This window comes from Anopheles cruzii, unplaced genomic scaffold (assembly GCF_943734635.1).
Source record: "Anopheles cruzii unplaced genomic scaffold, idAnoCruzAS_RS32_06 scaffold00555_ctg1, whole genome shotgun sequence".
NCBI lineage: Eukaryota > Metazoa > Arthropoda > Insecta > Diptera > Culicidae > Anopheles > Anopheles cruzii.
Genome location: NW_026454150.1, coordinates 1 through 12,357, shown reverse-complemented (window position 1 = coordinate 12,357; position 12,357 = coordinate 1). Strand labels below are relative to the sequence as shown.

Sequence of the window (12,357 nt, the reverse complement as noted above, 5' to 3'; positions counted from 1 at the left end):
ACCGTGGGTGGCATACTTTCTACTACTACTACTACTACTACTACTACTACTACTACCGCTAGTCCTTTACGCAAAGCAAGCGAATCGCGCAAAAGAAATCAAGAAATTCCAAACCAATCCAAACAGTGTCCTCTTTGTGGCGCACGCACAAAGAAACGGATCGCACTGTTTCCGGATGTCTTTTTCCTGATTTTCCTGACGCTTTAAAAATGTGCGCTAAATTGTGCCGTGTGTGTGTGTGTGAGTGGGAATGTGTGTCAGTTACTAAATTCGATTCTCCCTTCTTCTCGTTCGTTCGGTTCTCTTTTTTTCCCAACTTCTTGCCGCCTTGCCTCGCGCAATTCACGTGGAATCTACCGCTACTGCTGTGTTTTAACCTTTTGTTGTCTAATGTTTTAACCTATTCTTTTCTTGTTTCTTGCCATTTGCTTTGTTTACCTCTTTTTACTGTCACTCTACGTATGCTTTTGCATTCTTCTTGTTTGTTTGTGTATTTTGGGTACTTGGTTCCTTCATTTGATGCTTTCGTTTTTCCCTTCGTTCGTTCCGTTCGCTCTTTGGACACTTTTATTTACATGTTTTATCGTTTCTATCGCCATCCCCACTCTTCTTTCATGATTTCCCATTGTTTGTTGGTCACTTTTCGGTTCCCTTCTTGAACTTTTGTTTTTTGCCCATTTTTTTGTTGGTTGTTGTTGAATTACCGGAATGGCCGCGCAACGCTTCTTCGGGCACAACAGCGAAACGAAAAGCAGCCGCAATGTTGCACAACAACAACAACAACAAGGTAAGCCAACGTGTCTCGCATTCGTGTGTGTGTGTCTGTGTTAGAAAAACAATAGACCCACCAAGAGCATCTTCTCGTTTATGGCGCGCGTGGCCGGGTCGCGCGGGCCCCGTTTGAATATTTTATGTCCGTAGCGAGCACACACACAATCGCGAAGGCCTCGCGTTCCCCGTTCGTCCTTAGGAGGGTGGGTATTTCCGACCAGGGGTTTGGTCCCGACCGACCCTCGGGCCGATTGGATTCCTATCTTTCTCGTTTTTTTTTTTCATCTTCATCCCCGACCACCACCAACGGCCCGGTCCTGGCAACGGCGGCACCGGCGCAGCTCATAACTTTTGACTTCCCCTCCTCCTCCACGGTCCCGGTCGTCGTCCGCTGATCCGCGCCCGCGGTTCCGGTCCCGGGTCCCCGGGCCGTCGTCGCTAAGCGCTGTCGTCCATTCTCTTAATTGAACCGCAATCGAATACGTCCATCTTGCGCTGTCGGACGCCCACCGTAGCCCACCCACCCCTCCCCGGCCACCCTCCACTCCGCGAGGGGCCCACCCATCGTCCGTAGCCATCGTCGGCGCGACGGGAGACCTGCCAAAAATTTCTTGCTCACTTCCGTTCCAGTCCAACATCCTGTCCACCGTCCACCGATCCCGGATCCGGACCGGCCCTGCGTCGTCGTCTTCATCAGAAACTCATTTTCTTCATAAAAATCAACCCACACCCTCCCCCGGGAGGGGTCCGACCCCCGGCCGGCCTGCCTGCCTGCCTACGCCACGTGTCCTGTCGACCTGCCTCTCTCCCTTGACAACCTCGGACCCTCCGGCAGGACGGTCCGAGGTTCCGCTGTCTTCCAGCGATTCGTCCTCTCTCTCTCTGTCTCCACCGCTCTGCCTTCCTTGGCCCGTGTCTTGGCCTGACTCTGACGGGTGGGATGGGTGGAACTTTTTCACTTCGCTCCCTCTTTCGGCTCCTTTTTGGGCGGCGGTGGGCGAGTGGGCGGAAGAAAACTTGGGACGAACCACCCACCGACCGACCGACCGGGGGCGTAATGGAACGGAATGGAACCGAGAAAAAAGGAGCGCCGGGGAGGGTTGGGTTCCGTGAGGCAGATCCTCTCGCAGGGCAGGTGATGGCCGGTCGGGTGGGTGGGCACATTCCAAGAAGAAAACCGTTCATCCCCCATGTCATCCATCTTTTTTAATTCCTGACAGTTCTCCTCGGGTCCCCTCCTCGGGGGCTGCTGTAATGCGCCGTGGGTGGAAGCGGGGGCAGGATGGTGGTTTTATCGGTGGTGGTGGTGGTGGTGGCGAGGCATCGGATCGGCTGGGCTGGCGCCGAAGGCGAGCCAAAACCGGTCGGAAAGGATCCGGTCCTTCTTCCTCGCTTCGCGGTGGAGCTTTTTCCCCCTTTTCGGTTTCGGCCCCGAAGCGGGTGGCGATGGGTGGGCGTCGTTGGTCCTTTTTTCTTCCCGCCCGCGCTGGCTTCTTCTGCTTCTTTTTGTTCCTCCTCCTCTTCGTCGACGTCGTCGTCGTCGCAGCCGTCGTCGTTGAATTATAAGAAAACCCTGAAGCGACCGGACCGGACCGAGGCGCCTGGGCCTCCGTCGCCGTCCCCGCCGAACCCTTCGCAAGATTGGTTCGTCCTTTGAGGGCGGTGGATTGTGTGTAGGGCTTCCTCGCTCTGTGTGTGTGTGTGTGTGTAACGCGCCGGAAGACGCCGGAGAATATTTCGCTTCGCTGAAATGGACCGAGGACTCGGAGAAAGAAGCTCGGACGACGGCAACGAAACCGAAACCCCCACCACGGGCGGTGGTGGCCGGCCAGGGGGCTGGCTTGGGACCGACCAACCCCGCTCCCGGAACCCACCGGGGGGTGCCTCGGTGGCCGCGTTTCGGATCCACATCCCGCCTTTCCCGATCGATTTTGTTTTAAAAGCACCAAAATGGGATCGTTCCGGAGGCAACGGGAAAACAACAAGGAAAAAACGGGAAGAAAAACGGCAATAATTAAGAAAATGGTATCGAGGTTGGGTCAAGACAAGGAACAGATATTTTTCAGTAAAAGGAACTTCACATACTTCAATAGTGAACTAAGCAAGGAAGGCAGGCAGATCCAATCAACAATGTGCACAAGAAGCACCCAACGGTCCACAAAAGGCAGTTAATGTTATATCTTAACAAATGAATATATGAAGTTAATCGAGTTGAGAAACAAAGCATGAACAAACATCAACACCAAACAGAAGCTTCTCATAGAACAACAATCCAATCCTAACAATCAACAACGGCATACACGGAAGTCACTACCAATAAAATCGCCATCAATAGCCACTGATAAAACTACAAACACCGGTAACTTCCGGAACAATTTACAGCTATCGACCACCTTCATACACAATTAGCTATTGGCTTCACGGAACTTAACCTGTTGGCAGTACAAACATCCACATTCGGCAACGGCAATAATAATAATACAACATGAACCGGCACACGTAATACTCCTTCAGCATCTTACAGCCGAGTTATCCCGGGATAAGGCCATTCTGAAGTTGAGTAAATGCCACATATGATTAAGATAATCTTGTTAAGTTAGATTAAGTTAACTATTAAGTAGATTTAATAAATACGGCCCGGTTCGTTCTTCTAAGATAAAAAAACAACGGCATAACTGATAACGGCAAGAAAAAAGATGCAATAAACATTCAAACTGCCAAAAGAAGTTCACACAAAACTGGAAAGTTGAAAGAGTTTAATGGAAACATGAAAACAAATTAAAACCAATTCGAATTGCTATGTCTAATGAACGAAGAGGCTATTTTGGGTTGATTATGAAAGCTTAAAGTGTGAAAGAAGCTACACAAAACCCTGCGAATTTGAAGACTTAAAATAGTCAACAAATGGAAGAAACGAAAAAGTAAAATTAATAACATTCACTGCCTAGACATTGATAAGACAAGGCTTAAAGAAAGGTAACAAGTTAGAAACATCAGTAAACGGTAACTTGGTAAATCTCGTGTTGAATGTTTACTTTTACTGTTTTCATCTTTGTTTCTGGGTTGCATTAATTTCACGCTTTTTAATGTATATTATTCTTCCCATCAACAATATCGACTACTTTTAAGCTTTTAACTGATAGATAATGTTTGTAATGGAATCATTTAATGCTCCGTTTATCAACCACAACGATAAACGCAGCTGCCATTAACACTCCGGGCGCAGCTAAAACTTGGCAACGGTCCGTCGCACTGTCACAAATTGCCACCAACCGTTGCCAAAGTGGACGGTCTGTCCGTTCTGCCCGTGCGTGAAACGCACTTTCATAAACGCACACTAAACAAAATTAAATCAATAATCAATAAAGGTGTAGCGCGCACGGGGATTAATAAAAAGCCGATAAAAAATTCGTTAAAAACCCGAAACCGTGGAGGAAAAACGAAAAAAAAAACGCGCAGGAAAAACGGTTCCCTTTTCACTTTTCAAAAACCGGAGGCGCCCCATCGTCGTCGTCGTCGTCGTCGTCAGCCGGAAAAAAGGCACCACACACACACACACACAGCCACACACATAATTGGAACAGGCTCGGTTCCGGGGTGTAGGGACCACCCGCTTGCCGGAAGCCATTGCTCGCGGGCGGCCGGCCGCCCGCCCACCACAGGCGCAGGAGGCCACGCGAAGCGGAAGAAACTCGAACGCAGGCGGCGGCAGTGGCGGCCGGAAAAAAAACCGGACCCCCCACAACCCGCCCGCCCCCGAATCGAATTTCGTCCTCGTCCCCGTGGTGGCCGTTGTCGTGTTTGCGTCAGGTTTTCATCAAACCACCCCCGGAGCGGCACCCGGGAATGGGAAAAGCAAACCATGGCAAGGACCGTGGACCATGGTGGTGGTGGTGGTGGTGCTGGGGAGGGAAATTCGGGTGCCTCTAATGGTGTGCGCCACGGGGGTGGCTGTGGGTGGTGTTGCTGCTGCTGCTGCTGCTGCTGTTGGTTGAGGCTCGCATTTGTCTTGTGACAGCTCCGGGCGGGCGCGCAAAGGACACTCGCTCCCTCGCTCCCTCTCACTCTCTCTCGCCCGCGCTCTCTTTGTGTAGGCGAAGTTGTTGCTGTTTTTGGTGCCTCATTATCCTCCCTCTCATTCGCACTCCTTCCCGTCCTCCGGGGCCACCAAACGGGGAAGGAAGGATGTTCGAGGACCAGCATCATTCTCTGCCACTCTCGCTCTCGCGCGCGTTTCGATCGTCCTTTTCTCGGTTGCGACCGAGGGTGGTGGCGGCCTTCAGGCGGTGGCCCGGTGGGTGGACAGCCTTATCTCATCTACAGACGCTTCCTTCCGACCGGCGACGACGACGACGATGGGTCGGAAAATATAAAAATTAATTAATCTTAAGTCGCTCCGATGAAGCCGGGCCCGCGTACCCTCTGCCACCGACGTCCCTGGGTCAGAGCCACCCACCGTCGGGGGAGGATTCCAGGGTAAGAGACGGGGAGCGAAGCCCTCCGACGGAAAAGAAGGCAAAGTTCTTCGTTCGCAGCCCAGCTCGGCACTGGGGGGAACGATGACGAGGACGGTCGCGTCTCGGAATCCGGAAGAAAGTTACGACGATAGGGATTCTTGCTCGAAAAGGGCTAAAGTTTCACGACGCCACGCCAAGCGGACTCTGGACGTTCCCTCCTCTGGACGTTGGTCGATCGCTAGCTGGACTCGGAAGCTGGCGGGAGAGAGAGAGAGAGTCGGGAGGTTTTAGTTAGTGAAGGATACACGCAGGGTGGCCCGTGAAGGTCCCCTTTTTGTCCTCGGGCGGCACAACAACCGCCTCGACGGAACCGCGACCGTGTGACGGTGGGCCGTGGATACATTAAAATGCCTCACCTGCAACCGCGGGCGGACTCCCGTTACCCGTCAGGAGATGTGGAAATGGGCGAGCGTGAACTGACAGAGTGGTGAGGATTGGCTGGCAAAGACGCCAACGTTGACTCGGTTCAGCCACAAGCCTCCGGAAAACGCCCAAAAACGTGAACCTAATTTAAACCGCACATGAAGAGGTAGTGGCGTAGTAGACCACGCGCCCTTAGAACAGGGCTGACAATGGCTTCTCGTCCGTTACTACTACCGGCAGACTCTACGGTTGCTGAAGCCCAAGATGAAACGGATTCCGAGGCCCCATCCGTTCCAGCTGAGGGGTGACACACGCAGCTGATCGGCACTGCGAGTTGTCTGCGTTTGAACCTCTTCCTTCTCATGTTCACTTGGCAGTTTCGCTGGGTAAATTTGTTTCAATGTCAAGCGCGACACGATTGGATTGAAGCAACACCATCGAGGTACGGTCTCTCCTGATAAATGCTTCTTCTCGAAGCCGATCAGGATGATGTCACGAGTATCATGAAAATCGCTCGCAATTGAATGACACGCTATGTACTATAGGCCGTAAATGCCGTAACTGACCATTCTAATCTCCACGGGATGGTTGGCTCTATTTGTCACATCATCGGCGTGTTCATCATTCTCATCGATAGGCGTGCGTCGAGTTTATTGAGGCAATCAACGATGGGTAATCGAAGAAACTAGTACAGATCGATTGAGAAGAATCTTAAGTTTATTTCAAATCTGTTTGCGGAATGTGCCGATAATGACGAATGTTTGACATAAAACATAGAACATACACAGCAAGCAACAGCTTTTGATTGTACTTACAGGGTGCGTCATCAGGACACAACCTGTTTAAATTACAAATAACTCCAACATTTTTCAATCGATTTTAAACACTCAGCCAGATTCTGAAACATCAGTCTATGCCGTTTTAGTCATAACTGTGAAAACTGTGCGTGCTTATTGTTGCCGAATTTATTCTGACTTTTGGGGGGCTATTTGAAGAGTGCGGTTTATGCCAGTCGACCAAAGAATTCCATTGAAGAACTGAAAGGTAACATCACACCGAAAATTGCTACTCAAAATGTTTTGTCAGAAACAATGAAAAATGCCTAAAAATGGTCCGTTTTATGTGGTTCTAATCATGGGGGTCATTTGATCGATATTGTACTCTTAGTGAATTACCAATAAACGGCATTCTATACTCTAAATAAATCTTGTTTATTTTTCAAAATCGACTGGCAAATGGCGGAGTTATTTAACATTTAAATAGATTGTGTCATGATGACGCACCCAGTAGTTTGCATAACTTCGGGCGTTTTGACGATACAATTTTTCGCAACATTTTCAACATGTTCCAAACAACGTGTGGAATCATTTGTTCTACTTTTCTTTTCCTTCCAGGATTCCTTATCCATGCCGTTCAGTGGCGAGACAACGGAAAACAATGGCAGCACCACCAACACGCCGGGTGAGGATGCGTACGCTGGTGAGTCCGATCGTTTCATGATCGGGGATCGGGTGCCCGGGAATGGTTGAAACCGTCCCGACCGACCGACGCCGTCCTTTAATGTCCACGTCGTGTGTTCACAGGTCTAATCAAGGATGCGGACAAGTTCAAGCTGATGCTTCTGGCGTGGAACTACCAGAACTCGGCGGCAGGTAAATGTTAGTGGTATCCCGAAACATCGTCCGCGCCGAGAAATCGGACTCCGAAGCGCTAACGAGGGCTGCACTTTCCACCAGCAGCTCAGAACGGGACGGAAGGGCCGGACCTGGCGACGATGACCAACCTGTGGCAGCAGTACCAGAACGCGCTGGCCATGACGGGCAAGTCCACCTTCAGCCAGGCGCCGGTCAGCGAGCGGCAATCGTCCCCGATCGAGCAGCAGGACGAAACGAACTCGTCGGAGCAGAAGGACGAGGACGACCTGTCGGAGGACGACTCGGAGGACCGGCTCGAGGCGACCGTGAACGATCCGGAGCGGCTGAAGGCGTTCAACATGTTCGTGCGCCTGTTCGTCGACGAGAACCTGGACCGTATCATACCGATCTCGAAGCAGCCGAAGGAGAAGATCCAGGCCATCATCGATTCGTGCACCCGGCAGTTCCCGGAGTTCGCCGAACGGGCCCGTAAGCGCATCCGCACGTATCTCAAGTCCTGCCGGCGCAACAAGAAAACGCGCGAGGGCTGGGAGAACACGGTGAGTCCCGAGGGCGACAAGGTTAGTGACGACCCGGCCCCAGGCAGAGGGTATGATCGGTTCGGTATGTTTCTATGCTTCCAGTCCCGCCCCACGCCGGCTCATTTGACGTCGGTGCAGGCGGAACAGATACTGGCCGTGGCGTGCGAAAACGAGAGCCTAAACGCAAAGCGCATGCGAATAGGCCTAGAGCCGATCAGCCAAACGGTCAGTCAACCTGCGGCGGTAAGTTTTATGGTAAAGTGTTCACTTCCAAGGAGCCTTCAGGCCCGTCGGTGGACGATCCGGAAAACCACGCCCGGAAGTGCCGGACCGTACTAACGACTGTGCCACTCCTGCTTCTGGCCACTTTCCTCATTGCAGTCGTCGGAATCTCCGACAGCGGTACCGAGTATGTACCAAACGATCACCCGTGAGCAAGAGTCCACGTCCGTGTCCACGATCAAGAGCGAACCGATGACGAGCGTCCCCAAGATCTCGCCCGTACCCAGCACACCGACACCGGACATGAACCAGATGAAGCTGTAAGTTACCTCCGCCTCCGGGCTTACCGATTCCGGACGGACGAGAGATTAATTCGCTTGCCATTGGCATTTACAGAAACATACCCAGTGCCAGTGCCAGCTCGACTCCTACGATCCCCACCACGGTACCGACCATTTCGAACTTCCACGACTACAACACCGGCTTCTCGAACCGCTCGCAGCACTACCAGAACTTCATGAACTCGGTCAACAGCAGTAGCACCAGCAGTGGAGCCACCACCAACACGACCATGTCCGCTTCGGGTACCGGTAAGTTCCGAAGGGAAGGACCTCTCACGGTCCGACCGCTAATCTTGCCCCCCTTTATCTCTCGCAGCCGCCCCAACCGATCTCTCGATGAAGCGACCCATTCTGGCGCACAAGCTGAACAGTGCGGAAATCACGGCCGTCAAGCAGCTGGTCACGGGCTACCGGGAGTCGGCCGCCTTTCTGATGCGCAGCGCCGACGAGCTGGAGAACTTGCTGCTCCAGCAACAGTAAGCTCGGCCTGGGCTGGGCGAAACGGCGAAACGGCTCTTTTGTGGCAGATACGATGCAAATACGATTATTACCTGCGACCTTGTCGGGATGTCGGGATGGGTTTAAGAGGGGTTTTATAGAGCAAAAAAGCAAGCGAAAGGAATCGGATGACAGCGAAGGATGTAAAAATTGCCAAACCCGCTCCTTTTAGCACGAGTAAGAGCATTAAAGCACAGATTTTTAGGCGCAGTACAGGCGTTACCTTTTGATCACAGGCTTAGAACCGGTGGGCCAAAGCTAGGGTGGAGGAGAATTAATAAAAGAAAAACGGATCAAACAAACACACACAGACACACAGGGTGATATAGTAGGGCTGCCAAATCGCCAGGCCAGGCAGGCAGGCAGGCAGGCGGGGTCACAGTTCAGGAGGGATCAGTCATCTAAAATCAAACAAACGATCGGACCCAATACGATCGATTAGGATTAGTGAGATTTAATGATGCCGACACAGGGGGGTTGGGGAGGACGGTGTATAGGTGTACGTATCGCATGCTGAAACACGCTACTATTCCGGTTCCGGTTCCGGTCAGGAAGTTCGGTTTTAGTTCTTACCTTTACTCTACCGCGCTAATGTAACACAACCGTGTCCCGCCAGCGGGGGGGGGCTCCACTGTCGAGCGGACCTGGGCCGTTGGTGGAGCTGCGATTAAAATGGGCTATCGCCCCCGGATGGAATAAACTAATTATTGGAAAACAACCGTACCAACCCCGTTGTTTATATGTCGTTCCAGAAGTGGCCTGGTAATGGTCAAGGAAAAGCATGGTAAGTGTGAAGGTACTTAATTTAAGTGTCACAACCCACCGGTCACTACTTACCGACCACATCGCTGGCTAGCTCGCTCGCTTGACTCTAATAATGGTAACCGTACGGTGGTCAATATTCTTCGGAACGCAATCCAAGTCAATCATCACCACCAGGAGGTGAACAGTGGATGGCGAAAAGAAGTTTCGCTCCTGAACATTTGAATAATATGTGAAAATATGAGTACATCTCTTATTTAAAGAACTCTTTTGAGACGTTGAATGTTAGATTGGGGTTCTAAGAGCAAAATTTAGGCGATAAAATGAAATTTAGATGTAATCTAGTAGACTGGTGTGGCCATTCACCTCTCATTATAAGGAGTTGAAATTTTCTGCTACAAGGGACCTGAATCATTATTAGGAAACAAACTACAACGGCATTATGTTCCAGCGATGCATTACTTACATGAAACCTACAAGTTGGTGAGCTTTCCTGGTCATGCTGACTTGAAAGCTGGTCAAAAATCGACGAAAGAAATATCATTCAAGACGGAACAAGTCTTATAGGTGAAGATTTTCCCGCACCACAGGATAGTGCATCAATCCACAAGCCAGAAGTAATCATGCCGTATCTCGTGGATGATAATATCCAAGTTTTAGGGTAGTAACATCTTTGTCCAGAGCGGCCAACCATTGAAAACATGTGGTTATTCATGAACTTTGGAGTATACGTAAAGATCCCACTCAATTGAATAAGACGGAAATAATCTGAGTAAAGTGTCTGAGTTTATTGCAAAAGAATTTTTATCTGTTTCCACTTGTGCAGAGCTTGAGCTGAGCTTCTGAACTAGTTAGATTTTTCTGCCCATAGCAATGTTATGCCGATGCCGATCATACCATGCAGAGGAGCTTTTCGTTCTGCAAATATGCCAGCTGATTGCGGAGCGACTGAATTTGAAGCTGCGCATCGTCGAAGCTGCCCGACAGCACCTTGATCTGATGGTGCATCTCCCGCAACGCTTCCTCGCGGTTTGCTACCGTAAAGGACGCTTCGGCCCGGCACTGGGCCAGCTCGTGCTCCAGCTGAGCGTACTTCTCTTGGGCCACCGTTCGATCCTGCTCCATGCGTTGGGCCGTACGTGCAATAATTTTGGCACTTTCCGTGCGAAGTTCGTCCAGCTCGATCTGCTTCCGTCCCGCTTCCTGTTGTGCCGTCTGTTTCTCCTTTTCGAGCGACTCCTGCTGCTGCTGAAGCTGTTCCAGTTCCAGCTGTAGCAGGTGCACCGCTTTTTGTACCTCGCCTTCCTGCGACGACCGAAGGCTGTGGAGTTGTTCTTCGAGCAGCTTCACCTGCTTCAGCGAACGCTCCAGCTCCGCGAAGAGCGTTTCGTTGGAGTGCTTCAGTTTCTCGACTCGGACCTGCTCGTCTTCCAGTAGCCGCGGGTACGGTGTCAGCTCGCGCAGTTTGTCCTGGAACTTTTTCTTGATCTGTCCGATCTCGAAGTTGATCTGTTGCTCCACGCGCCGGTTCGTCACCCGCAGTTTGTCCATCTGAAGCTTCTGCTCTTCGATCTTTGTTTGAGCATCGAGAAACTTGGTCCGATAGTCTTCCAGCTGGACCGTCTGCTCCCGAAGCAGCACCCGAAACTCGTCCTGCTCGTCCAACAGCTCGGAATACCGAGTCTGTAGCATCTCGCGCTCGGCATCCACCGTCGAGCGGTCCTCTGGGGGGACGCTCTTCGCCGTTGCGAGACGATCCGCCAGCTGCCGACATTCGGACGCCTTTTTGGTGTACTCTTGCAGCAGGAGCGTGTACTGCTTCCGGACTTCCGCATCCTTCGGGCAGACACTGGGACGCGTTGTTTGTTGTTGAGCATGGCGCACACCGCCTTTGGCTGGAGTGTGACATGGCGTTTGCCAATCTTCCGCCGACAAATCAACCGTCTCTGGGTTCGAGGGCCGGTCACACGATTTGCTACACCCCGCTACATCTCCAGGAGTGTCCTCCAGTGCACCCAACTCCTTCTGGATGGTCTTCAGTGCTTGGTCCATCTGCTTGAGGTTCCGTCCCAACGTTTCCGTGTTGTTACGGTAGAACTCTAGCCGGCGGGACAAGTCTGCTTCGCAGAACCGTGGGCTTTCCGGGTCCCCCGGAGCCGTTCTGGGGATGTTAAACTCTTCATTGGCACGTTTCACTTTGCGCACATCGACGGTAAGTCGCTCCATGCGGCTCTGCAGAATCTCGATCACACGATCCCGATTCATGAGCTCTTTTTCGATACGCTCTGGCAGCCTTTCGCAGTTGCCGTCGTCGGCCGTGTGGTCCGAATCCAAATCGCTACCGTTTAGTGGCGACTGATTCGAATCGCAGGAGAACCCTCTCTGCTCAATCTCCACCGTTCCGCCCACAATCCACGGATTGCACCAGTGCTCGGCCAGTTTATCGGGGCACAGGCGGATAGTTTCCCACGGCTGACCGTTGGCGCTGTTGTGCGCCTCCGTTGCCACGCTCTTCAGCAGCTTGTGCTGCAGCTCCACTTCCTTTTTGATGCGGTTCTTCAGGAACAAGATCTCTTCCCTGTCGCTGCCCGCCTTTGGTTTCATGTTTTCCTTTTCGCGAATCTTCCTCTGCAATTTAGAAATGATCTGGTTCTGGTGTTCGACCTGCTGCTTGAGCTTCAGAAGCCGCCGTGAGTCGCCATCTCCC

At 51.8% G+C, this 12,357-nt stretch overlaps 2 protein-coding genes across 2 annotated transcripts; one reads left to right on the top strand and one right to left on the bottom strand.

Annotated features, from left to right (window-relative positions):
* Positions 1-740: 740 nt before the first annotated feature.
* LOC128276121 (nucleolar protein 4-like) lies at positions 741-8,870 on the top strand (the record flags this gene model as incomplete). The annotated part of the gene is made up of 7 exons (XM_053014590.1): positions 741-787; positions 7,046-7,130; positions 7,235-7,309; positions 7,391-8,082; positions 8,209-8,369; positions 8,446-8,639; positions 8,707-8,870. Coding segments are annotated over 7 exons (1,418 nt in total), but the record flags the coding sequence as incomplete, so codon positions are not given.
* Positions 8,871-10,541: 1,671 nt separating this feature from the next.
* LOC128276120 (coiled-coil domain-containing protein 89-like) lies at positions 10,542-12,335 on the bottom strand (the record flags this gene model as incomplete). Its single annotated transcript, XM_053014589.1, has 1 exon — positions 10,542-12,335. A coding segment is annotated over one exon (1,794 nt), but the record flags the coding sequence as incomplete, so codon positions are not given.
* Positions 12,336-12,357: the final 22 nt, after the last annotated feature.